The sequence below is a fragment of the Artemia franciscana genome, unplaced genomic scaffold (genome assembly GCF_032884065.1).
Source record: "Artemia franciscana unplaced genomic scaffold, ASM3288406v1 Scaffold_698, whole genome shotgun sequence".
In the NCBI taxonomy this organism is placed as follows: Eukaryota; Metazoa; Arthropoda; class Branchiopoda; order Anostraca; family Artemiidae; genus Artemia; species Artemia franciscana.
In genome coordinates, this window is record NW_027067138.1 from 85,717 (window position 1) to 102,811 (window position 17,095).

The 17,095-nt window shown below is 35.2% G+C and overlaps 1 protein-coding gene across 3 annotated transcripts in view; it reads right to left on the reverse strand.

The window, feature by feature from the left end:
* LOC136043528 (glycine dehydrogenase (decarboxylating), mitochondrial-like) overlaps nt 1-17,095 on the reverse strand; it is an 80,803-nt gene that overhangs the window by 59,621 nt on the left and 4,087 nt on the right. For all 3 annotated transcript variants that reach the window (XM_065728448.1, XM_065728450.1, XM_065728449.1), the window contains exon 2: nt 6,029-6,117. In XM_065728448.1, the coding sequence (XP_065584520.1) occupies nt 6,029-6,111 (83 nt within the window). In that variant the 5' untranslated portion in view covers nt 6,112-6,117. The remainder of the gene's footprint in view (nt 1-6,028; nt 6,118-17,095) is intronic.

Genomic DNA, 17,095 nt, shown 5'->3' on the forward strand with positions numbered 1-17,095 from the left:
TTGCTAAATGGCTTTCTCATAGTTTTGATCGGATGATTTTGATGAAAAAGGGGTTGGGGAGGAGGTCTAGTTGCCCTCCAAGTTTTGGTTACTTAAAAATACAACTAGATTTTTTAATTTTTTTACCAACGTTTTTGTTAGTAATAAACATACGTACCTTACGAATTAACTTACGTAACGAACTTCTATATTAGTGTATTTTCATTACGTATATGAGGGGTTTCGCCCCCTCGTCAATACCTCACTCTTTACAGCAAAGGCTTGAATTTTGTCTTAAATCTTTTTGATTAAGATTTAAATCTTTTTGAAAAGAATAATTTATTTTCTTATTGTTTTTTTTTAATAATGCTGGAAAATCCTGCGCCCTCTTCATGGAAGTTATCTTCCCTCATGATAAATTACTCCATGAAAAGATCCTCCCACGGAATACCATCCCCCGACCAACCCCACCCCAACGCGAAAAGGTCCACCTGAAAACGTCTGTACACTTCATAATAATCATTACTATATGTAAAGAATGGTCAAAGTTTGTAACTTGCAGCCCCTCCCCCAGAGACTGGAGGATTAAGTCGCCCCCAAAGACATAGTTATTAGGTTTTCGACTAGGTTGAAAAGAATGGCTATCTCAAAATTCTGATCCGGTGACTTTGGGGGAGAAATGTGTGTAGGAGGAGGCCTAGGTGCCTTCCAATTTTTTGGTCACTTAAAAAGGGCACTAGAACTTTTAATTTCAATTAGAATGGACCCTCTCGCGTCATTCTAGGACTATTGGGTCAATACGATCACCCCTGGGAAGAAACAAACAAACATGCAAATTTTCTCAGGCTCGTAACTTTTAATGGGTAAGACTGAACTTGATGAAATTTATATATTTAAAATCAGCATTAAAATGTGATTCTTTTGATGTAATCCTTGGTATTAAAGTTCCATTTTCTAGAGTTTCGGTTACTATTGAGCCGGGTCGCTCCTTACACAGTTCGTTACCACGAACTTCTTATAAGTTGGTTCATAAGTTGCATTTGTTTTATTATTACTTATAAGCTGTAAATGCCTAAGATATATATATATATATATATATATATATATATATATATATATATATATATATATATATATATATATATATATATATATATATATATATATATATATATATATATATATATATATATATATATATATATATATATATATATATATACAAATTATGCAAATTATGTACAAGCAATTTGCTTTGTACAAGCAAATTATGGGAATTCCCATGGGGGGGAATGCCAGCCCATTTATAGCTGACTTGTTTTTAAGTCAACTAGAATATAAATATATGATGGATAAGAATAATCCAATTAATTTAAAACATGCTTTGTCAAATAATAAAAGATATTTAGATGATATTTTGGTCTTAAATTGTAAGGATTTCATTGATATTTCTAAAAATATATATCCATCAGAGCTTATTCTTGAGCCTAGTCATGGCGCTGGTCATGAAGATCATTTCTTAGATTTAAATATTAATATTTGTGATAATAATAAATTAAGTTTTAAAATGTATAATAAAACGGATGATTTTGATTTTGAAGTGATTAGTTTCCCATTCCCTGAAAGTAATATACACTCAAATATCACATATTCAGCGTTTTTCTCACAGTTACTTCGTTATGCAAGGATTTGTAGTAATTATATTGATTTTAAAAATAGATGTAAAATCTTAAGCCAAAAATTGATATCAAGAGGTTTTTCTGCAAATAAATTAACTTGGCAATTTAAAAAATTTAGTTTTCATTATAACGAACTTTTAAATAAATATCAAAAGAATTATCTAGAAATACTTAAAGAAATTTTTAACTAATTTCGGAGGTTCGAGAAATGTTGTCACAGCGCCATTTATTTTGAATTGTGTTTCTAATTGAGCAGATTTTTTTAAAAATTAGCCACATGGTAAAGATGAATTCTATAATTGTTTAGTGCATTCAGGTTTTTTGCAATGTGTTAATATTTGTGATTTGGTAAAATTTATAATATTTAGTTTACCTATTGTTGCTAAAGGGAGGGATATATTAACAAGATAAGATTGTTTTGGTTTTACTTGGTTGTTTTACATTTGCTGTTTTTTTTTTTCATAGGCATGTATGTTGGGGGTGATACCTGACGCGGGGATGCCATGGATATTCTGTGGTAGCCACAACACTGTGCTGGGTAGAGAATTTAGAGTGGCGAAACCCTATATAGGCCAGTGTATTCTCCTGATGAGCCCTTATGTTGGGTGTTGCCTCTGAATTATTTGTCTATATTATTTTTTCTATTGTTCGGTAAATGACGACTTATACTTATTGACGACATGACCGCCTGTCCATGGATTATTCTTTATGGTTGATTGTGTGTGGCTATGCTGTTTGACCTATGTGATTGTATGGATGAGTAGGGTTAAGAGGCCTCATTCAAGTGCTGGTCTATATTAATCACTAATTTAGGAAAACAGTCTTCCTTTTCTCCTTCCGTCTCTTTTTTTTTTTTTTTTTTTTTTTTTTTTTTTTTTTTTTTTTTTTTTTTTTTTTTTTTTTTTTTTTTGTGTTTGTGCTGTAGCATTGGTGATTTCTCTTTTCATGATATATATATATATATATATATATATATATATATATATATATATATATATATATATATATATATATATATATATATATATCTCGTGTTGTGCTGAAGACGGCCCTTGGACAAAAGAATTTCCTTATTGTTTCTACTTTGTGTTTGTTTGATTATTCTATATTCGTCCAAAACGTTTGGAAGCACCCACGTTTCAGAGCCATTCGTGAAAACTGTCATTACTGTAGCTTCTAATTTCTTACTTAGTTGTAAGATATATATTTCATTTATATTATTTATGTTTCCTAAGATTATTAGAAGACAAAGTCGCTAAGGCTAGGAAAAAGTGAAAATGAAAAGGTGACGTTGGGTAACGATGAGATCGATCGAGTGGACAGCTTCACTTACCTAGGTAGTCAGATAAGTCAATCCCACTTTTTAAAGGAGGAGACCTAACAGTAATTGATAACTATCGACCAATTAGCTTATTTCTAATTTTTTCGAAAATATAATAAAAGCTAGCTCCAAAAAGACTGTATGAATACTTTGAAGCTAATAAAAGTCTTTCTTATAAACAATATGGATTTCGGAAAAACAGATTCACTGAACTCGTAATTACGGATCTTATAATCAATATAAAAGAAGCGCAAGATGACGGTTTATACTCCCTGGCGATTTTTCTAGATTTAACAAAAGCTTTTGATTGCGTTGATTTTGACATCCTTCTTGAAACATTAGAAGGATATGGGATAAAGTCGACGGTTCTTGAATGGATTCGGTCATATTTAACAAATAGACGTTGTAAAATACTTGATGATGGTATCTTATCAGATCAATTCGATGTAACTTGTGGGGTGCCCCAGAGATCAGTTCTTGGACCATTACTTTGTTTTTATTTATGTGAATGAACTTTCGGCTGATATCCCCTTTGCATATATAATAAATTTTGGGGACAACACAGTACTATTTCTTAAACATAAAAACCGTGAGTACCTAATTACAAATGCTGAAGTTTGCCTCCAGGCAGCAACTGAATTCTTTGAAGACCGGTTGCTTTCCCCTAATACAAAAAAGACGAAGTATATCATATTTAAACATGGAAATGATCCAGTTTACGACAGCAAAATAAATACGGTAGACCATGAGGAAATTGAGCGAGTAGACCACATTAAATATTTAGGTATAATAATTGATGAAAATCTGAATTGGGCAATCCACATTAATTTTCTTTGTATGAAGCTGTCAAGAGCCGTTGGTGTTCTCCATAGACTGAAATTTATTTTTACCCATAAAATATTACTGATCCTATATTTCAGTCTATTCCACACATATCTTTTATATGGAACAAGCATTTGGGCTTCAAATAATAAGTCAGAATGGAAGCAAGTTCAAATTCTTCAGAATAAAGCCATACGTGCAGTTTGCAAGCTTGAGCCTCGTCAGAGTGTGAAGGCGTTTTTAATAAAACTTAAGATATTAAATTTAGCTCGACTTCGAGAAAAAAAGATTGCCGAAACTTTATATAAAGTAAGCACAAAAACCGCACCTGAGTCGTTTATGTCGGTTTTTCGAAGGAATGATGAAATTCACCAACATGATACTAGACATGCATCGCAACTAATTACAGAAACGAGACGTCTCACGTCATCTGATTCTTCAATCAAATTTATCGGACCGAAAATATGGAATTATTTCCCAAATACTTTGAGAAATGCTGATAACCTACCAGTGTTCAAAAATAAGATTAAAAGCTTCTTATTGGAAAATATTGAATTAGATCCAAACTTATTCTACCGACAGTTCTCTATATTTGTTTTATTAATTTATGTTTGTTTTCTTTTCTTTTCCCTTCTTCTTCTTTTCTTTTCTTGCCTTATATTTATTTTCTTGATGAATAAATGAATGCTGTCACCCGTTACGGGCAGTGCTCTCTTAGGGTTCTCTCTTATTAATAAATAAATTGAACTGGAATTGAACTGAAGACGATGGGTCCAGTGAAGATGTTAAAAGTAGAATAGCCTAGGACCAAGGTTTTTTTCAAAGTTGACAAAAAAGTCTGAATGAATAGAGAGATGAGTCTGCGATCCAATATTAGAATATTAGAAGCTCCAGTTTATTATTAGTATATTACTAATAATATACTAATAATAAACTGCTATAAAATGTACTATAAATGTACTCTCCAGTAAAATGTACTATCCAGTATATTAGAAGCACCACTGTCACTCCTAAAGATGGAGACAGGTTTGCTAGATGTTTTCCACAGAAGTTGCCTAGGGATTGTCTTGAGAACCCGACTGACTGACTGTATTTCAAACTGTAGGTTGTATGAAAAGTGTGGTTCAATCCTACTTACAGGGCTATACTAAGAGAAAGATTTAGATCGCTAGGAGACGTTCTGCGGACGAAGGATGAAAGATTGCCAAGACTGTCCTTTTCGGCCAACCGTCAAGGGCCAAACAGAAATCAGGTCACCCTCGGTTGGGGTGGGAGGATCTCGTAAGGAAAGATTTAAGAGAAATGGGAATTTTCTGGGGGGTGTAAAGAGGAAGGCTGTGAATAGATTGGGATGGAAGAGAAGCGCGCGTAGCGATGTTGGCCCCAGGTGACTTGGTGCTGCGGTGGGTCGTCAGAAGTAGTAGTTATAATAGTTTGCTTCTATTCAAACTTTTGCAACTACAAACTCCCAGCGCATGGCTATTCCACTTAATCTAAGTTTTAAGATTATGTTTCCCTACTACCTTTCCCAACTGCAAAAAACTCCCTATTCCGTGGGTTTTGTACTGCATCCACCATTATGTCTGATAATATTATCTAAATTATTTGAGGCTGTCCGGTGTCCATTCAGCCAATTGGTTCGGCACCCAACATCACCCCTTTATCATCATTTCTTCCTAGTTAAAGCAGCTTACTTTTCTTAACGTTAAAGGCTTCCAACCGACACCAAGATACAAACTATAGAACATAAAGGTTATACATCGTTATTTTAAGTGAAGAAATTCATAGGTTTTAGAAATTTTCTACGGGTCGTTACTATAGAACAGTTTGATCTCCTTTCCTGTCTTAGGGAGGAGAGACTCATCCAACTGTGAATCATCGTTCCGTACATTACCAACCAGTGGCACATAAAATCACTTTTATTCTTCAAAACTTCCAACTCCAAGCTCAAAACAAACGTGCCCGAGCTTCACTATGATACGGCTAAAACAATAAATAATGAGCTATCTTATTTTGGTGGACAGCGAGTCCCAAAAAATTAAAGACTGTTATCATACACCCATCTACACAGTAAGAAGTACTGACAGCATTTCTTACGAGGAAATTCTCACAATTTTACCCACATTTTTGTAGACCCCTCTATTGATCATTTAGAGAAGCCTATCAGATTTATCTGTGTGCGCGTTGCCACCAAATAAAAAGTATTACGAAGAAAAAAATAGCTTACCTAAGCTGAAGGACTAAGGCCAACTGAGAGGTAAGACGATTGGGAACATGCGCCCAAGTACTACTAGTTAGCTTTGAAAGCATGGTGACCTGAAACATAAAGTCAATTACCTTATGACTTCCTCAGAAGCATATTTTTTCAAACATTTCATGTATAGATTTAATTAGTAACATAAATAAAACGAACTCTAAATTGATGTAGTCAGTGCAAGAATTTTTTAGCGTTTTAAGGGTTGTTTTCAGACAATCTAATAATATTTTCTGAAATAATTACAAAAGGTTTTTATTCAATCTTGCGGATTCAATTCGAACAATGAGTCGTTCTATAAATAATTGAGACATATATAAATCGTTTATTAGCCAATGCAAACAAGTCTATAAAAAACAAATGGAGGAAATTCAAAAACAATTTACTAGCGAAAATAAATGTCCACAATTTGCTGGTGTTTCCTTATGAGCTTGAGTGCGGTGAGTGTTTAAGTGAGTGCGGTGAGAGTGAACTTGAGTTCATCAGGGTATTTAACAATGGACTTGGTCAAATTGGCTTCTACAAAGATTATCCATTGTACAATGGCAAAACAGACTTTTACCTTAGTGTTGGTGCTTGTTTTGAAAGGGAAATTTTTGTGACAATATGACGGTTAAAGTCCGTCAGATACTTAAACGCTAAAGTCTAAAACATAAAAAAAAGGACTTGGTCAGATTTATTTCTGAAAGGCTCAAACAGCGATTCTATGCTGCGTTTCATGAAATTTTTTCAACTATTCGTCTATACAACAGTTTAATGACTATTACTTCAAGCTTGTTGTTTTACTAAAAATAAACAAAAAAGACAGGACTTTAGCCAGCCAAAACTACAAACATGACAGGAATATAACCAGCGATACAAAACAGCTTACCGAATTAAAATACGACTTGTTGAATAACTAAAATAATAATAAACATATAGACGTCTCAAAATGCTTCCTGCTCAGTTTATCAAACCACGGAAACCCCTTTACTGTATGACATAACCTAAGAATAATCTTTATAATCGACGGTCCAACGAAGTCTTTGCGATAGGCCTAGTTTTAAATTCTAATTAAATAAAAAAAACAAGTTTTTTTAAATGAAAGTAAGGAGCAACATTATAACTTAAAACGAACAGAAATTACTTCGTATATGAAAGGGGCTTTTCCTCCTCAACGCCCTACTCTTTACGCTAAAGTTTGACTCTGTCTCTTATTACTTTTTTAAAACAGTAAGAAACTTTAGCGTAAAGAGCAGGGCGTTGAGGAGGAAAAGCCCCATCAGTTTTTTCGGTAGAAAAAACTTTTCATATTTTTTTTTCATTGTTTTTTCAAATAATGCTAGAAAATCCTGTGCCCCCTTCATTGAAATTTTCTTCCCCCATGAGAGGCTCCTCCATGGAAATATCCTCCCACGTAACCCCCCCCCTCAACTCTCCCCTCTAAACCAAAAAAATCCCCCTGAAAACGTCTGTACACTTCCCAGTAACCACTACTATATGTAAACACAGGTCAAAGTTTGTAACTTGCAGTCCCTTCCACGGGGACTGCGGGGGAGTAAATCGTCCCCAAAGACGTAGTTATTAGGTTTTTTGACTATGGTGAATAAAATGGCTATCTCAGAATTTTGATCCGGTGACTTTTGGGAAAAATGAGCATGGGAGGGGGCCTAGATGTCCTCCAATTTTTTGGTCACTTAAAAAGGGCACTAGAACTTTTAATTTCCGTTAGAAAAACCCTCTCGCTTCTAGGACAACTCAGTCGATACAATCACCCCTGGGAAAAAAAAAACAAAAACAAAAAAACACGCATCCGTTTTCTGTCTTCTGGCAAAAAATAGGAAATTCCACATTTTTGTAGATAGGAGCTTGAAACTTCTACCATAAGGTTTTCTGATACGCTGAGTCTGATGGCGTGATTTTCGTTAAGATTGTAAGAGGGGGGTGTTTCCCCCTCTTTTCTAAAATGAGGCAAATTTTCTCAGGCTCGTAACTTTTGATGGGTACGACTGCTCTTGATGAATTTTATATATTTAAAATCAGCATTAAGGCCGTGATTAAGTGAACTGATGGAACTCGGAAATCCCATGTTAAATTGAAAATTTATATTTAAAAAGTACTCAAGTATTCATTGGCAGAAGATACCGCTTTTAATATCAGGCCATAGCTTCTTGAAGATGCTACAAAATGTTTGAAAGGATTTTGCTCTATTTCCTCTAATTGCTTAGAAATCTTAGAAAATGTCTAGGTCTTTTTCACAAGTGTACTCGATAAAGGATATTGCTTTTAGAACAAAATCGGTACTATCTTGAGCAGAAGACAATAACCTGTAAGATGATTGGAACCATTTTTCGATTTATTTTCCTGCTTTCTAACAGTCCCCTAGAATATTTTCAGCTACCTGAAATTTTTACAAGTCGGTTGCCATAAAGAATCGTTTCAGATCGCCGATAATACCCCCTAGAGACAAAATGACAAGCTGGTATAATCAGCTGCCTGTTAATAGTGTGAAAATTCCATAAATTATTTCAATGCAATGAAGAAACCAAGAAATGAGAAATATTCAGGAGCCTTCAGTGAAGTTCTGCACACAAAGCCGAAATCTTGGGGAAAATTAAACCAAAGCGAGGTATACATCTGAAAAGTGTTACCACACATAGACAGCGCCTTTGTAAAAAGTATTTGGAGCTTGGTAGATGTAAATATCCAATATACCTAATAATGCGGTTCGCCTAAGAACTTGACAAGTCAAGAGATTTAGGTCAAGCGACAAACCTTGAGGCGGAGCAGAACCCCGTAGCTTCTTCCCCGTTGCCCTACCGGATCGTGACTGGTGGTAGAAACTTGGATCGCGACGAATTGAAGGATTACCGATGGATTTTTGATCTTGAATTTTTCGTGCGCGATCTAGAGACTAAAGTTTGGAAGCACAGGTGAGGAGGAAACAACCCGTAAAAATCATAGAACCTTAACGAAATTTACACCACCAGATTCAGCGCATCAGAGAATCCTACTGTAAAAGTTTCAAGCTCCTATCTAGAATTAAAAAAAAAGAAAGGTTTTTTTAAGTGAAAGTAAGGAGCGACATTAAAACTTAAAACAATCAGAAATTACTCCGTATATGAAAGGGGCTTTTTCTCTTCAACGCCCCGCTCTTTAGGCTAAATTTTTTTACTGTTTTAAAATGTAGAGTTAAGAGAAAGAGTCAAACTTTAGCGTAAAGAGCGGGGCGTTGAGGAGGAAAAGCCCCTTTCATATACGGAGTAATTTCTGTTCGTTTTAAGTTTTAATGTCGCTCCATACTTTCATTTATAAAAACTTGTTTTTTTTTTGTTTAATTTCTGGACGTCTTTGAATTAATGCATGGTTTGATCTTGGCTCTCCAAATATAAATAATTAAAACGAAATTTGCATATTAATTTTTTGAGCTAAATGTTTTTTTTCACAGTTTTAATCGAAAGATTTTGAGAAAAAAAGGAGCGAGGGAGGAGGCCTAGTTGCCCTCCTAGTTTTTGATTACTTAAAAAGGCAACTATAACTTAAAATTTTTACGAACGGTTTCGTAAGTAAAAAATACATGTAACTTACGAATTAAATTACGTAGCGAACTTCAATATTCGTATGTTTTTATAGCGTATATGAGGGGGTTCAACCCTCGTCAATACCTAGCTCTTTACACTAAAGCTTAAATTTTGTCCCAATTCCTTAAGAATGACCCCTGAATCACAAAGGCCGTAGAATAAATAGTTTAAATTACTAAAAATGCTTTAGCGTAAAGAGCGAGGAAGGGGGTAGACCCCTTATATGCATAATAATTTCTGTTCGTTTTAAGTTTTCACTGCTGCTTCTCACTTTCAGTAGAAAAAAAACTTTTCATGTTTATTTTTTCATTGTTTATTTTTAAATAATGCTAGAAAATCCTGCGCCCCCTCCATTGAAAGTATCTTCCCCCATGAGAAGTTCCTCCATGGAAAAATCCTCCCCGGTAACCCTCCCCCCTCAAATATCCCCCCAAACCAAACAAATCCCCTGAAAACGTCTGTACACTTCTTAATAACCATTACTATATGTACACACAGGTCAAAAATTGTAACTTGCAGCCCCTCCCACGGGGACTACGGTGGAGTAAGTCGTCCCCAAAGACATAGTTATTGGGTTTTTCGACTATGGTGAATTAAATGGCTATCTCAGAATTTTGATCCTGTGACTTTGGGGAAAAATGACCGTGGGAGTGGGGCTAGGTGCCCTCCAATTTTTTGGTCACTTAAAAAGGGCACTAGAACTTATCATTCCGTTAGAATGAGCTCTTTCGCGACATTATAGGACCACTGAGTCGATACGATCACCCCTGGGAAAAAAAAACAAATAAACACGCATCCGTGATTTGTCTTCTGGCAAAAAATGCAGAATTCCACATTTTTATAGATTGGGGCTTGAAACTTCTACAACAAGATTCTCTGATACGCTGAATCTGAAGGTGTGATTTTCGTTAAGATCGTATGAATTTTAGGGGGTGTTTCTTCCTATTTTCTAAAATGAAGCAAATTTTTTCAGGTTCGTAACTTTTGATGGAATTTAAAGAATCCTGTTGTGACAACACAATCCTGAAATATCATTTTGACAGCCTAAAGAAGTTAGGATTTTAAATTTCTCTTCCTTGTTATTACGAAATGAAGATTTTCGCCTCGCAGTTGTCTTTTGCGATAATATGGACAGATTCCGTTGATAAACCTAAATTTAATTACATAATTTTGGCAGTATGCAACATTAGTAAAATGTAACAAAGACCACACAAAGTGACTAAAATCTTTTTTCAAACTGGTTTGCGAAAAAAAAACAGTCTTAAACTAAAAAAATTATGAAAAACTCAACTATTAAAAATCAATAACAAAGTAAAATTACTTTCGTCCGGACCCAAACAAGAGCAAGCAGTCCCAACCACAAATACAACTGCATGTCATGGGGGTGGGGGGGGGGGGGTTGGGCCCCCGTGCCCTCCTTGGATCCGCCCCTGTTCTGATTGAAAGATATAGCTGTCATTTGAAGACTTGGCTGCTTTGAGGTGAAGACGCTTACATGAGTGAATTTCAGATGCTTAAAACAAATTTAACATATCTTAAAACCATACAACAAATATATCTACACAAATTTAGGAAACATCCATTGTGCTAATTCAGCCGCATCAAAAAATTCTGATCACCTGCCAATGATCTATCTTGAAGATGCAATTAAAGAGATTCAAACGAGAAATAAAACCTAGTAAGAGCTGGGTCGACAACTTATAGTTGATAAGTTGATAAGTTATCTTCCTTTTAATTTTTAAAACTTAAAAAGAAAAGAAAATATTCTGTATATGAAAGGCATTGTCCCTGCCTCATCGCCCTGCTCTTTACAGCAAAACTTCGTATAAGAATTCTAGCAAATTCCCCTGGTGTTAAATTTCTCATGAAAAATTTACCCCCTAAAAAACGTCCCTCTAATTTGAAATTCTCCCCGTGAAAAATTTTACTAGTAGAAAATCTCCCCTACTCAAAAAATGTATGTACACTTCCCTATAATAGGCTGCGTAAGCAACGGGCAAATCTTATAACTTAGCCCCATTCTCAGGAAGATCGTGGTATTAAGGTAAAACTTCGTATAAGAATTCTAGCAAATTCCCCTGGTGTAAAATTTATCATGAGTAATTTACCCTCCCCCCTAGAAACTTACCTCCCATGGAAAATTCTCCCAGTGAAGAATTTCACTTTCAGAAATTCTCACCCACTAAAAAAATTTATGTATACTTCCGATTCATAGGCTGCGTAAGCAACGGGCAAATTTTATAACTTAGACCCATTCCCAGAAGGATCGTGGTATTTCGAAAGGTATAATTGTTCGGCCTTTCAACTATTCTGAACAAAATGATACTTCTACCAGAAACAAATTACCGCAGCACCAAGCCGCCTGAGGCCAACACGGCTAAGCTCAGTCCTCTTCCATCCCAATCTATTCAAAGCTTCCCTCTTTACACTCTCCCAGAAAATTCCCATTTCATTTAGCTTTCTTTATGAAATCCTCCCACCCCAACCGTGGATGACCAGCTTTCTGTTTAGCCCTAGACGGCTGGCCAAAAAGGACAATCGTCGGTAATCTGTCATCCTTCTTCCGCAAAGCGTGCCCTAGCCATCTTAACCTTTCTCTCATTAGAGCAATAGAAAGCAGGATGCTATCTCAAAATTTTGATTGGACTATTCAGATAAAAAAATTCTAGTTGTGGATTCCTTCCAGAATTCTTTTTGCATAGGCTACGAATCCACCTCAAAAATAGCCAGCTCCTTTAGCATACTTATATTTGAAGGAAGACCTGTTTTCACTTCAGGTGTGATCCTTTTTAAGACCACAGAGGATCCCAACGTGCAGCAAATATTGTCGGAAACCCCCCCCCCCCCCAATGAAAATATTCTCCCACATAAATTTTTTCTATTTGAATTTTTGTTAAGAACTTGAATGTTTGGGTTTTTCAGCCATGGGGTAAATACCCCCCCCCGAACAAAAAATAGAATCATTGTTTAAACACTTTCAGAAATGCTTAGGCCTATTACCCTTTTCATAAAAAGAAAGCAATATGGAGCAACCTCCCTCTTGTTTTGATGTGTGTTCGAATATTCGATAACAACCGTGAGAAAGTTGTGATTTATTGGATGCCCTTTGGGTTTTAATATCTATCTATCTATGCAATATCCAATAGGTCATTGGATCTCAAATTATAATTTAAAGGTCTATTGAATTTTCAGTCGAAGCGCTCTATCTAAGTTAATGAGCTTCAGAAAAACAAACTTGTGTCCCTGTGTAATCTATATAGCCTAAAAAGAAACTTGGGTTTGTTTATTTTAATTTTCGTACCATTTAATGCTTGCTGGGGGGAGGGTTTGCAAAAAGAAACCTTAAAAAACTACGTTTATGCATTTTAATACGTCTTTGTGTTGGAGAAACGTTTTTGGGGGAGGAGGGGTCTAATCCCTTCATCATGCTTTCTGGATTCAGTATATGAAAGGGGCTGTCCCCTCCTCAACACCCCCACTCCTTACGCTAAAGTTTGACTCTTTGTCACAGTTCTACTATTTAAAACAATAGGAAACTTTAGCGTAAAGAGTGGGGCGTTGAGGAGGGGATAGCCCCTTTCATATACGGAATCAATTCTGTTTAGTTATAGTTTTAAGTTTTAATGTCACTCCTTCCTTACTTTCAGAGAAAAAACTTTTTTTTAATTTAATTTTCATACACATTTGAATTAATGCAGGTTTTGATTTTGGCTCATCATCCATGAATAATTAAAACAAAATTTGAATTTTTTATGGCAATTGGTATTAACCAAGTGACATATAGCAATCGCAAATTCTGTCGGTCCCGGTTTTGCTACTTTAGGAACTTCCAGGTAAGCTAGGACGATGAAATTTGGCAAAAATTAGAAAAATTAGAAAAATGAGGTATTTTTAACTTACGAACGGGTGATCGGATCTTACTGAAATTTGATATTTAGAAGGATCTTGTGTCTCAAAGCTCTTATTTTAAATCCTGACCGGATCTGGTGACATTGGGGGGGGGGAGTTTTGGGGGGAACCTAAAATCATGGAAAACGCTTAGATTGGAGGGATCGGGTTGAAACCTGGTGGGAGAAATAAGCAGAAGTCTTAGATACGTGATTGAAATAATTGGAACGGATCCACTCTATTGGGGGGGGGGGGTAGTTCTGAAAAATTAGAATAAATGACGTATTTTAACTTACGAATGAGTGATCAGATCTTCATGAAACTTCATATATTAAAGGGCCTCGTAACTCAGATCTCTTATTTTAAATCTCAACTGGATCCATCGTCATTGGAGGGGGACCGGAAATCTTAGAAAATACTTAAAGAGGAGAGATCAGGATGAAACTTGATGGGAAGAATAAAAACCGGACCGGATCTGCTCTCTTTGGTGGGGTTGGGGGGGGGGGTAATTCGAAAAAATGATGTATTTGCAACTTACGAACGGGTCACCAGATCTGAATGAAATTTGATACTTAGAAGGATCTTGTGCTTTAAAGCTCTAAATTTAGATTCCGACCAGATCCAGTGACATTGGGGGGAGTTGGAGGGGGAAACTGGAATTCTTGGAAAACGTTAAAATTTGGGTATTTTTATCTTATGAATAGGTGATCGGATCTTAATAAAACTTGATATATATAGAAGAATTGTATGTCTCAGATTCTCCAATTTCGACTCGAATTGGATCCAGGGACATAGGGGGTTGGATGAGGGAAACAGAAATCTTGGAAAACGCTTAGAGTGGAGAGATCGGGATGAAACTTGATGGGAAGAGTAAGCTTAAATTCTAGATACGTAATTGACATAATTGGAAAGGATCCGTTCTCTTTGGAGGAGCTGGGGGGGGGGTGTTAATTTGGAAAAATTAGAAAAATTGAGGTATTTTTAACTTAAGAACGGATGACCGGATCTTAATGAAATTTGATATTTAGAAGGAATTCATGTCTCAGAGCTCTTGTTTCAAATCCCGACCAGATCAGTTGACATTGGGGGGGGGGGGTTGGAGGGGGAAATCTTGGAAAACGCTTGGAGTGGAGGAATCGGGATAAAGCTTGGTGGATAGAATAAGCAAATGTCCTTGATACGTGATTGACGTAACCGTATTGGATTCGCTCTCTTTGGGGGAGTTGGGGGGAGGGGTTCAGTGATTTGGCGAGTTTGGTGCTTCTGGACGTGCTAGGACGATGAAAATTGGTAGGCGTGTCAGGAAGCTGCACGAATTAACTTGATAAAGTCGTTTTCCCAAGTTCGACTATCTGGGGGCTAAAGGGAGAGGAATAATTAGAAAAAAATGAAGTATTTATAACTTATGAGTGGGTGATCGGATCTTAATGAATTTTGATGTTTAGAAGGACCTCGTGACTCAGAGCTCTTATTTTAAATCCTGACCGGCATTAAGTCTCTGATTTTCCTTTTAAATCAATCTATTGATTCTTAGAATTTTTTAGACCTCTTACCATATCAGCTCTTGGCTCTTCTTGCCTCGTCACAAGTGCTATATGAGCTCTTAGCTCTTGTTTTTGTGGCTAATTTGTTTTTTCAAACTTTTGATCAGACGATTTTGATCAAAAAGGGTGGGGGAAGTGGCCTAGATTCCCTCCGATTTTTTTTTGGTTACTTAAAAAGTAACCAAAAATGTTTTTTTTTTAAATAATGCTGTAAAATCCAGCAACTCTTCATGAAAATGCTCTTCCCTGTGGTAAATTCACCCATAGAAACATCCTCTCACGTATCCCACTTCTCCTGACCATAAAATTTTTTATACATTAAACGTTGGATCTCACACGTTTTATACTTTAAACGTCTTTTTGTGTTGGAGAAATTTTTGGAGGGAGGGGACTGTTTTTCTAACTTGTTTTTCTAAGAAAAATGTTTTTCTAACTTGTAAAAATGAATAGAAAATATACATATATATATATATATATATATATATATATATATATATATATATATATATATATATATATATATATATATATATATATATATATATATATATATATATATATATATATCGGATTTTCTGATTTTCCGATTTCCCGAAAATATTTGTTGCACGTTGGGATCCATCATGATCTTAAAAAGGATCACAACTTAAGTGAAAACAGATCTTTCTTCAAATATAAGTATGCTACCAGAGTAGCCTATGTTTGAGTTGGAATCGTAGCCTATGCAAAAAAAAATACGGAAGGAATTAACAGCTAGAATTTTTTTTATCAGAATGTTTCAATCCAAAATTTGAGATAGCATCCTGCTTTCTATGGCTGTAATGAGAGAAAGGTTAAGATGGCTAGGGCACGCTTTGTGGAAAAAGGATGAATTATTACCAAATACAGTCCTTTTTGGCTGGCCGTCTAGGGCTAAACAGAAAGCTGGTCATCCGCGGTTGGTGTGGGAGGATTTCATGAAGAAATATGGGGATTCATGGGGAATATGGGGAGGATTTATATATATATATATATATATATATATATATATATATATATATATATATATATATATATATATATATATATATATATATATATATATATATATATATATATATATATATATATATATATATATATATATATATATATATATATATATATATATATATATATATATATATATATATATATATATATAGCAGGCACGTACGCAAGAAATTTTTTTTCGGGGGGGGGGGACCTCGAAACAGCAGATATAAAGTAGCAATTTTTTATTTAGTAATGCAAAAAGCACGTATATCGGAAAATACAGATTAACTTCAATTTGTAGTATTGTAGCGGATGGGGGGAAGAAGACTGGAGCCTCAAAAGTACGTTTTAGGCTCAGGTTGTGTTCATAGCGATTTAGAACCAGTGATTAATCTATTATATCCCACTGAAAGGGAAATTTTAGGGTTAACAGTGCGATATGGGTGTTGTAGGGGGTAGTTCTCCTAATGCAAAAACGTAGATTTTAATGAAAAATAATAGTTTCCAAAATTGATCCATAAAAACTGTACTTTATCCTGAAAAGGGGGGATAAACGCCCTAGTATCAAGGATAATTCTATTTTGCCGTGGAAAGCAAACTCTCTTTACAAAAAAACAACAACAGTACGATTGCTAATTACTTCAAAGAGGGTAAAAAGTTGGACAGAAAACGTATTAATAATTGGGCAGTGACTTGACCGGATAATTGCATGCTGTAAAATCCCCCAAAAAAGGCTTCACAAATGTATCTAATTCTTAATAAACGTCCTATTTTTGCCAGAAATCCCAAGAAACCATTGGGAAATTAAAAATTTCACAAAGTTTCAGGCTAAACAAATGAATTTCAATTAACCTAGGAAATGACAACAAGCTACTGTTGTCGTTTCATGTGTCATTATTTGGTTCCTTGTTGGGTTTAAAATATTCAATAGCATATCACCCGCGAGGCGATTAGTTATCTGATTGTTTCGTACTTAGACAGGGAGATGATTCACAACAGTGCATTTTAATGTCAAAACATCCCAGCTCTCATTG